This window comes from Squalius cephalus, assembly GCF_949319135.1.
Source record: "Squalius cephalus genome assembly, chromosome: 5".
Lineage (NCBI taxonomy): Eukaryota > Metazoa > Chordata > Actinopteri > Cypriniformes > Leuciscidae > Squalius > Squalius cephalus.
Window position 1 is genome coordinate 50,222,386 of NC_137126.1, and position 11,551 is coordinate 50,233,936.

Consider the following 11,551-nt stretch of genomic DNA (forward strand, 5'->3'; position numbering starts at 1 on the left):
TAAAATAACACACAGATCCTGATAAAGAATCAATGCAAGTGGAGTTTCAGTTAATGAAGTTTATAATTTATACATTCTACAGATCTGAAGTTTGTAAATCTGTTCAGCCTCAATTTAGTCGTTTATATTTCAGAGTAGTTTATAAACTTTCTGTAAATGATGAGTTTTCATCTGTGGCTCATTCTCAATTATTGCTGAAAAAACCTAAAACTTTTTTTGCTCTGGCTGTGTAATGTCTGTAACTAAACCAGGTCTGAGTCAGGATTGAGTCCTGATTTAACATGTCCATTTCAATCGGTTTAAATAATTATGAATGGAGGATTTATGTTGTGTTCAGCTCACCTCATCATATTTACTAACAAAAGCATAAAAACTGGTCTTTGTCGACCTCATAATTACAAACTGGAAAAACGAAGCGGTATAAAACACGTGACGAGACTCCCACTTGACCCGTCGCTTCATGTCTCGTATGAGTTATGGAATATTTAATAACTGTTCTGTATTCTGACAGTCACTATAAACAGTTTTTGCATGTAAAAGAGCAGCGTGAACATCCTGATAAACGTCTTCTTTTGTGTTCCTCAGAATAAACGACGGTTTCTGTCTGAGATTCCTCTCGTGTTTTGATTTGTTGGTGAAGGATCCTGTAATATAGTAGGAAACGTCCCGCAGCGCGCGTGCGTGTGTGTGTGTGTGTGTGTATCAGAGCGAGGTCTCGTTGGTGTGTGGTCGAGACGTCTCCTCCTCCAGAAGAGCGATTCGCTGTTTCAACATTCGCACCTGCGTCTCGTGTCGCTCCACCATCGACATCATCTGAGACTCCAGCTTCTTCAGCTTGTTCTGGTGCTTCTTCTTGGCTTTCTCGTACGCGGCCACCAGATTACTGCAAACACACACACACACACACACACACACACGCTGCATGAGCTGAGACACTTATGAAGTAAAAAAAACAAATGCCACATGTTTTTGAAACAAAAGCTTGTTGAATTGCACTATTTGAAAAACAAACATGCATTGCATTAATAACCCTGCTTGCATTTTTATGGGCTGAAATTCAACATGGTCGTATATTTAAGATGTGAATATTTCAATTCAAAATATTTCACATCCGGGAACGCAGGAATAGCAGTCGAGAACCGATTCATATTCTCCATCTGAAATGTGAATGCAATGGATGAAAACAATAGATGAAAAACTTAAACAGGAAAATAAATAAAAATGAGAAACATTGCTTTGACAACAAACTGAGGTGCAACAATTACAATAAATAAAAGCTAATTAGAACTATTAAAAAAAAATTATAAAAATGACAGAAGTCCATAACATGAAAAATGAAAACTTAAAAAAACTTAAAATAAAACAACTGAAAGAAGATGAAGTACTAAAATTACTAAAAATAAAATAAAATTAGAGGTAAAAAAACTAATAAAAATGAAAAAAGCAAAAAAAAATAAAATAAAAATAACTACACAAAAACTTAAAACTTAAAAAGTTGATGAAAAGATGAAAGTACTAAAATCACTAAAACTAAAACAAAAACAGAAAAATAAAAACGTAAAAAAACTACCGGTAATAAAAATGACAAAAATCATATAAAATAAAATATAAAAATAGATTAAAAACAAACAAACATTTTTAAAAATGAGAAACATTGCTTTGGCAACAAACTGAAGTATGAAAATTACAATAAATAAAAGATAATTAGAACTATTAAAAAAATGAATAAAAATGACAAAAGTCCATAAAATGAAAATACTTAAACATAAAGAAATGTAAAAGAAAATTAGAAAAATTGCTGTCAACTGAAACAAGATTAAGTACTAAAATTACTAAAACTTAAAAAAATAAGAGATAAATAGAAATATTTTAAAACTAATAAAAAGGACAAAAGCACAGAACAAAAAACTAATATTAGACAAAATCTTAAAAAGTTTATGAAAATTAGAAATTAAGTTGAAGTACTAAAATTAAAAAACTAAATTCAAATCAGAGATAAATAAAAATGTAAAAAGTCTATAAAATTAAAAAATGCAAAACAAAAATGTAAAAGAAAATTTGAAAAATTGCTGTCAACTAACTGAAGTACTAAAATTACTAAAACTGAAATAAAATTAGAGATAAATAGAAATATTTAAAAACTAATAAAATGACAAAAGCACAAAACAAAAAATGTAAAAAAAGTTGATGAAAATTAGAAATGAAGTAGAAGTATTAAAATTACTAAAACTAAAATAAAAACAGAGATAAATAAAAACAAAAAAACTAATGAAAATGACAAAAAGCACATAAAATAAAATATGAAAAATTAAAAAATTAAATGTAAAATGAGAAACACTGATTTGCAACAAACTGAGGTACAGAAATGACAATAACAAACTTAAATATGAACTATTAAAAAAATGAATCAAAATGACAAAAAATGAAAAAAAACTTAAAACTTACATGAAAGAAAATGAGAAAAACTCCTGTCAACTAACTGAAACAAGCTTAAGTACTAAAATTACTAAAACTATTTTTTTTAGATAAATAGAAATATTTTAAAACTAATAAAAATGACAAAAGCCCAGAACAAAAAACTAATATTAGACAAAATCTTAAACATAAAAAAGTTGATGAAAATTAGAAATTAAGTTGAAGAACTAAAATAAAAATAAAAAATAACAAAATCAGAGATAAATACAAATGTAAAAAAGTCTATAAAATAAAAAATGTAAAACAAAAAATGTAAAAGAAAATTTGAAAAATTGCTGTCAACTAACTGAAGTATCATAATTACTAAAACTGAAATAAAATTAGAGATAAATAGAAATATTTAAAAACTAATAAAATGACAAAAGCACAGAACAAAAGTAAAAAAGTTGATGAAAATTAGAAATGAAGTAGAAGTATTAAAATTACTAAAACTAAAATAAAAACAGATATAAATAAAAACAAAAAAAGAATAAAAATGACAAAAAGCACATAAAATAAAATATGAAAATTAGATAAAAAAATGTAAAAATGTAAAATGAGAAACACTGATTTGCAACAAACTGAGGTACAAAAATGACAATAACTAAAACTTAAATATGAACTATTAAAAAAATGAATCAAAATGACAAAAGTCCATAAAATGAAAAAAAAAAACTTAAAACTTACATGAAAGAAAATGAGAAAAACTCCTGTCAACTAACTGAAACAAGCTTAAGTACAAAAATTACTAAAAAATTTTTTTTTAGATAAATAGAAATATTTTAAAACTAATAAAAATGACAAAAGCACAGAACAAAAAAACTAATATTAGACAAAATCTTAAACATAAAAACGTTGATGAAAATTAGAAATTAAGTTGAAGTACTAAAATTTAAAAAATAAAATAAAATCAGAGATAAATAAAAATGTAAAAGTCAATAAAATTAAAAAATGTAAAACAAAAAATGTAAAAGAAATTTAAAAAAATTGCTGTCAACTAACTGAAGTACCATAATTACTAAAACTGAAATAAAATTAGAGATAAATAGAAATATTTAAAAACTAATAAAATGACAAAAGCACAGAACAAAAAACGTAAAAAATGTTTAAAAAGTTGATGAAAATTAGAAATGAAGTAGAAGTATTAAAATTACTAAAACTAAAATAAAAACAGAGATAAATAAAAACAAAAAACGAATGAAAATGACAAAGCACATAAAATTAAATATGAAAATTAGATAAAAAAATGTAAAATGTAAAATGAGAAACACTGATTTGCAACAAACTGAGGTATAAAAATGACAATAACTAAAACTTAAATATGAACTATTAAAAAAAGAATCAAAATGACAAAAGTCCATAAAATGAAAAAAAAAAAACTTAAAACTTACATGAAAGAAAATTAGAAAAACTCCTGTCAACTAACTGAAACAAGCTTAAGTACTAAAATTACTAAAACATTTTTTTTAGATAAATAGAAATATTTTAAAACTAATAAAAATGACAAAAGCACAGAACAAAAAAACTAGACAAATTAAACGTAAAAAAGTTGATGAACATTAGAAATTAAGTTGAAGTGTTTAAATCACTAAAACTTAAAATCACATACAAATAAAGCTAATTAGAACTATTAAAAAATAATAAAAATTACAAAAGCACATTGGATAAAATATATATATAAAAAAATATATTAAAAAACTCAAATGAGAAACACTGCCTTGGTAACAAACAAGTTGAAGTACTAAAATTATTAAAACTGAAATAATAAATCAAAACTAAATAGAAATATAAAAAACCTAATAAAAATTACGAAAGCACAGAACAAAAAAACAAAAAACAAATGTTGGAAAATATCTTAAATGTAAAAAAGTTGATGAAAAGTTGAAGTACTAAAATTACTAAAACAAAAATGAACAGATAAAACAGATAAATAAAAAATGATGAAAATGACAAAAATAAAATAAAATATAAAAATTAGATGAAAATGAAATGAAGGGTTAACCCTAAATGAAAATATGAAAATTTGAAATTAAGTTGAAGTACTAAAATCACTAAAAATAAAAATAAAATCACAATAAATTAAAGCTAAATAGAACAATTAAAAAAAAAGAATAAAAACAACAAAAAAGCACATAGAATAAAATATAAATATTAGACAAAAAAAAAAAAAAAAAAAAAAAACTCAAATGAAAATGAGAAACTCTGCCTTGGTATTTAAAGTACTAAAATTATTAAATAGAAATATAAAAAAAGATTAAAAATGACAAAGCACTTAAACAGAAAATAAAATAAGAAAATAAAACAAAGATTGAATGTAAACAAATTACACTGAAGTACTAAAATGGCTAAAACTAAAATAGAAATAAATTTAAAATTTAAGCTAAATAAAAATGTAAAAAAATGAATAAAAATGACAAACGCACATGGAAAAAATTGCTACAACTTAAACAAAAAATATAAAAATCAAAGCTAATTTAAAATCTTAACATTATAATGGTATAAAGACAACAATAGAACAACACACACACTGATTCAGAACCGACGCCTGCAGTGAGTGTGTTCAGGCAGCAGGGGGCGTGTGGTGGTGATGATGATGATGAACATCTGGACTGGATTCTTCAGGAGGGTTTGATCAGGGTTGGAACTTCATAAAGAAACTCAGGACCGGATTTAAGGAACCCTGATCTACAGCTTCTGAATCCTGTCACCACTAATCATTATTACAGAGTTTGATTGTGTGTGTGTGTGTGTGTGTGTGTGTGTGTGTGTGTGAGTGAGTGAGTGAGTGAGTGAGTGTGTGAGTGTGTGTGTGTGTGTGTGTGTGTGTGTGTGAGTGAGTGAGTGAGTGAGTGTGTGTGTGTGTGTGTGTGTGTGTGTATGTGTGTGTGTGTATGAGTGAGTGAGTGTATGAGTGAGTGAGTGAGTGAGTGAGTTAGTGAGTGTATGAGTGAGTGAGTGAGTGAGTGAGTTAGTGAGTGTGTGTGTGTGTGTGTGTGTGTGTGAGTGTGTGTGTGTGTGTGTGTGTGTGTGAGTGAGTGTGTGTGTTGTACCTGTTTGCTCGTTTAAGGTCGTTAACGAACTCCGCTGACTGCTGATGACGGACTTCACTGCTCTTAGTGAGTCTTTCTAACGCAGAGACCAACTCCTGAACACGAGCCTTCAGCTTCTTCTCTCTGCAACACACACACACACACACACACACACACACACACAAACAAAGATCAACATGACGAGCTGCAGTTCTTGATTTTGATCACTAATGAACGCCAGCGCTGTTATTGTACTAAACTATTAAAATGGTCTTTGTTAACTGAAATAAAATATAAATATTACATGTAAAACTTGCAGTGGCAACTTACAAAAATAAGGTAAATTACAAAAATTACTAAAACTTAAATAAATTAAAAGTTTGAAAATAAAAATGAAATTAAAGCTAGAAAAAGGAAATATTAAAAAATAATAAAAATTGCAAAATAATAAAATAGACCCTTGTACACAAAAAAAAAGAAACTTAGAAAATGTTTTTTTAAATTTATTTGATTAATTTTATCCACCTTCAGTTCTTTTGCTGTAAAATCTTTATTGATTTTTATCAAGTAAACATAAAAACTTGAATATTGTCAGAAATATTTCAACATGAACACTTACTGTATTAACACTATGCATTTTATGTCAGTATCTGCTGTACTGTTATAAAGATCTCATTGATTTGCATCAGAGTTTCATTTAACTTTTTGTCATATTAATATCAGCATCTGCAGCAAATTGCATATTTTATAAATTGAATATTACATAATTCAGTTTTAGTCTCAAATAAAATAAAATTGAGCTGTTTTTCCTCCATATTCTCATTATTTCACACAATATATATGCCATAAAAGTCTGATGGATCAAATATGATACTCAAAAAAAGAAAAAGAAGTGCAAACTCCTTTCTTTTTTTAATTGTTTTAATTATTTTGAATATTTGTCTATTAGATGTGTTAGACGAGTGCTGACCTCCTGAGGGCGCCGGTGAGCTCCGCTGCGAGATCACTGTCACTCAAACTCCTCAGATCACACAGACTGATCGCGGGAGAATCTCCCGAGTCCTGCACACACACACACACACACACACACACACACACACACACACACACACAACAACACACACACACACACACACACACACACACACACACACACACACACACACACACACACACACACACAACACACACACACACACACACACACACACACACACACACACACACACACACACACACACACACACACACACACACTTGATGTTTCTTTCAGGGCTTTCAGAGCTTAAAACTTCCTCTCCAATCTCCAGATCCAAATATTAATTATTTAAACTAAACGGTTCAATCAGAACTCAGCATGTTGATGACATCACAATATTTATAATGGACTGTTTCATAGCAATCAAGTTTTATGCAAAACATATTATTTGCATATTTAACAATTAGTGGACAAACAAGAACAGACAAAATTGCTTATGTTGCTCTTTTGAAAAGTTGCTTTATGCATTAGATAGACAGATATTTGACAATTATAATGCATAAACGTAAAATGCAAACCTTGAATGCAACGTAAGGATAAAAGTGTCAGTTAAATGCATGACTGTAAACACAACTATCATAATAATAATCGAAACACAACTGAATCATCTGTACAGTAGAGCTCGGCTTCATGAGGCATTCTGGATCTGCAGCGACTGTTAGTGAACATCGTGTGTGAGACGGACACTCTGCAGCACAGGTGAGATCACACACACACACACACACACACACACACACACACACACACACACACACACACACACACACACACACACTCTCTGTCTCTCACACACACACTCTCTCACACACACACACACACAGATAGACAGATAGGTAGTTGTGTTGACACTGATTGTGTAGTTGTTGTGTACCTTGGCGCTCGTGTGTTCTCCTCCAGCGCTGGAGTTGAGTGATCGGCGTCTCTGTTCCTGATGCTCCTCCACCTCAGACTTCAGGAGCTCGATGTGCACCAGATACGCCTGTTCCTGAGCCTCACGCGTGCTCAACTTCAGCTCCAGAGCCTTCTTCTCCTTCTCCAGCAGATACAGATGAGCCTTGAGCTCCGCCATCTCCTCCTGCACACACACACACACACACACACACACGTCATGTGAGACTTCAGCTCCCTCTGCACTCACAGAGCTTTTATAAGCTTTTATAGAATAAAACAATCAAAATAAAACAGTACTAAATATGTAATATGAAAATATGAATATTATTTTTCAACAAAAGTTAAATTTTTTTAAATAATCAAAATAAAACACTTACTAAATGTATGAAATGTATGAAAATATTAATTATATTTTTAATAAAGATAAAATAAATAAGTAAAAAAATAAAACATTTACTAAAAATATCAAAAATGATGAAAACATGAAAAATACAAATATTGTTTTAAAAAAATAAATTAAAATAAAATTATTTAAATTGAAAAACACTTAAATATAAGAAATGTTATGAAAATATGACAAATATGAATTAATATCATAAAATAATATGCTTTCTAAAAATGAACCGACATCAAAGAACAGTGAACATGAATGTGTTGATGATAGTTTATTAAAATTGATCTGAATAGTTTGGGAATCTCAGACATGAACCCACTGCAACTGTTCTAGATCAATCTCTGATTGATTCCTTCAGTCTTTCACACTGATCTGGTGTAGAAATGTCAGCTGACAGAGCTGTTCGTATCTAAACTGATCTCACGACTCACGAGATTTCAGACGCACGCGCAGCGACAAATGCCAAAGCTGAAGGTCACGGACAGAAGAAACAAGAGTTGATGGAGAACGACAGCAGATTAAACCAGGAAACCATGAAACTGAGAGTCAGACGTGTGAAACGGCTTCATCCGCTGTCGTTTCTCTATAAACACACATCATCAGACTAAACCTCACACACTTATACATGTAATCCTGAGATTCACTTTTTTTGTGCATCATTATTCCATATAGCACATATATCCATATCCATGTGAATCCGTCACTTTGTGAGTCGATGAACCGCTAATAATTATTTAATTACTATTTAATAAAAAAGTTAAACTTAAAAAAAAAGAAAAAAGAAAAAAAAAAAAAAAATTTTTTTTAACAAAAGTAAAATAATTTTTAAATAATCAAAATAAAACACTAAGAGTATGAAATGTGAAAATATGAATTATGTTTTTAATATAATTCATTCAATTATTTATTAGTAAAATAAATGAATTTAAAATAATAAAAATACAAAACTTACTCAAATATGAAATATTATGAAAACATAAAAATACAAATAAAATAATAATAAAAACTAAAATTAAAATAAAATAAATATTTGAAAAAAACTAAAATATAAGAAATGTTATGACTATGTCAAATATAAATGATATTTTAATAGAATTAAAATAATACGCTTACTAAAAATTAAACAAATCAATTCAAATTAATTGAAATAATTTTAAGAACAAATATAAAAAACTAAATAAAACACTTTTTTAAAAACATATTTGGTATAACAAAAGTAAATACAATTATTTTAAAATAATCAAAATAAAACCATAAAAATGATAAATTTGTTGTATTTATAATTAAAAAAATGAGTTGTATTTTCAAGTAAAATCAATGATTTTAACAAAATAAAAAAAACAAAAATTTACAAAAATATGAAAATTAATCGAATGAAAATAAAATTAAAATGATGTGAAAAGAAATACTGTTAGAGTGTGGTGTGGATTGTTTCTCTGGTACCTTCGTAGCCACGGGCTCCTGCATGAGCATTATTTTTTTAATACAAGTAAAATAAATACATTTAAAGTAATAAAAATGAAAAATGTACTAAAAATATGAAATAATAATGAAATAAATGTAATAAAATAAAAAATACATTAAAATAAAATATATATATTTTAAAACACTAAAATATAAGAAATGTTATAAAAATGCAAATATGAATTATATTTTAATAGCATACAAATATACATTTTTAGTAAGCATATTATTTTAAACAAATCAATTAAAATGGAAATAAATAATTTTAAAAACAAATATAAAACAAAAAAAATATTTTGTATATTAAATTATTTTAAAATAATAAAAATAAATAAAAATATAAAATTTCTGAAAAATATGAGTTGTATTTTTAAGTAAATCAGCAATTTAAAAATAATAAAAAATAAAAAATGTACAAAAATATGAAAAATTCTAATCAAATGAAAATGATTTTAAAGAATGCTGTGTGTGAGTGTGTGTGTGCGCGAGTCACCTTCATGGCCATGAGCTCCTGCATGAGCACGGCGTTCTCCAGGTCCAGTCTGTGCGAGTCTCCTCTGGGCTTGAGCTCGACGAGCGGGTCGATGTACACACTCTCCAGATCCAGCATGGTGAGCTTCACAGCGGCGCGATCGTTCTTCAGATGCTGCACATAATCCTTCAGACGCTGCTCGTCTTCCTTAGAGAAATCAGTGTCACAGCTGCTGGCCGTCGAGCTGGTGGTGCTGCGCACACACACACACACACACACACACACACACACACACAAGCAATTTTTACATGTTCAAAAAAACTTCAAAAATGATTTATAAGCTGTTTTCCTCATGGGGACAAAAAATGTCCACACAAGGACAAGGATTTCAGATATTGCCTACTTTGTGGGACATTTTGTCACACACACACACACACACACACACACACACACACACACACACACACACACACACACACACACACACACACACACACTCACTGGGTTTCCATGTTTATGGGGACTTTTCATAGACATTATGATTTTTATACTGTACAAACTGTATATTCTATCCTTTAACCCTTCCTACCATTATAGAAAACTTAGTTTTTTTACATTTTCAGAAACAGCATGAGGACCAAAAAGCATTTCAGATATTGCCTACTTTATGGGACATTTTACAAACTCAATCACTACACACACACACACACACACACACACTGAGTGTGTTTCTGATCCGCATGTTTTTCCGGAGGCTGTGTGTGTGTGTGAGTGTGAGTGTTTGTGTGTGTGTGTGTGTGTGTGTGTGTTTCTGATCCGCATGTTTTTCCGGAGGCTGTGTGTGTGTGAGAGTGTGTGAGAGTGTGTGTGAGTGTGAGTGTGTGTGTGTGTGTGTGTGTGTGTGTGTGTGAGAGAGAGAGTGTGTGTGTGTGTGTGTGTGTGTGTGTGTGTGTGTGTGTGTGTGTGTGTGTGTGTGTGTGTGTGTGAGAGAGTGTGTTTCTGATCCGATGTTTTTCCCTGCAGTGTGTGTGTGTGTGTGTGTGTGTGTGTGTGTGTGTGTGTGTGTTTCTGATCCGATGTTTTTCCTTGCAAGGTGTGTGTGTGTGTGTGTGTGTGTGTGTGTGTGTGTGTGTGTTTCTGATCCGATGTTTTTCCTTCATCTTCTTCTTCTGTTGTCCTGCAGGGAACGGATGGGATTTCAGACTCACTGCAGCTTCTCCAATAATAACCACACATTGATTTTCCCCTTTATCCTGCATTCAGTTCTTCATCCAGAGCGTCTCTGATCTGGATCTGCTGTGTTTTCTGCCAAACACCAGTCCAGTTAAACCAGCTGAAACTGAGTGATGAGGATTATGATAACACTGTTTTCAGGTTTCGTTGTTTTATCACAGTAATATTGTCTTGTTTCGATGATTATGAATATCGGTTGTGTTCTGGTTGAGATCCATGAGGAGCAAATGAGACGTGCAGGAGATTGGCATGGGGTACTTTCCATAAGATCATCTCTCAATGCAAATCAAACCAGCTATTAGGCTAACTGAAATAAAACCATGCCAATCTCTAGGTATGGTGAAGGCTGTGTGATGATGTGGGGCTATTTTAATTCCAGAGGCCAAGGGAACTTTATCAGGATGCATAGTATCCTGGATCCATGAAGTAACTGGCCTTTAAAAATAAAAATCTGCCTGCCTCTATGGGAATTTAACATAGGGGTGTACTCACTTATGCACCCTGTATTTTAAGGAAGAACATTTATTTATTTACGATACATTATTCATTCACAAAGAAAATTGGTGTCTTTAAAG

At 30.1% G+C, this 11,551-nt stretch overlaps 1 protein-coding gene across 3 annotated transcripts in view; it reads right to left on the reverse strand.

Moving 5' to 3' along the window:
- Positions 1-467: 467 nt before the first annotated feature.
- mcc (MCC regulator of WNT signaling pathway) overlaps positions 468-11,551 on the reverse strand; it is a gene marked incomplete at its 5' end in the record, with an annotated part of 102,094 nt that continues 91,010 nt past the window's right edge. For all 3 annotated transcript variants that reach the window (XM_079871536.1, XM_079871538.1, XM_079871537.1), the window contains 5 exons: positions 468-883; positions 5,505-5,627; positions 6,454-6,545; positions 7,394-7,597; positions 9,765-9,996. In XM_079871536.1, the coding sequence (XP_079727662.1) occupies positions 703-883; positions 5,505-5,627; positions 6,454-6,545; positions 7,394-7,597; positions 9,765-9,996 (832 nt within the window). In that variant the 3' untranslated portion in view covers positions 468-702. The remainder of the gene's footprint in view (positions 884-5,504; positions 5,628-6,453; positions 6,546-7,393; positions 7,598-9,764; positions 9,997-11,551) is intronic.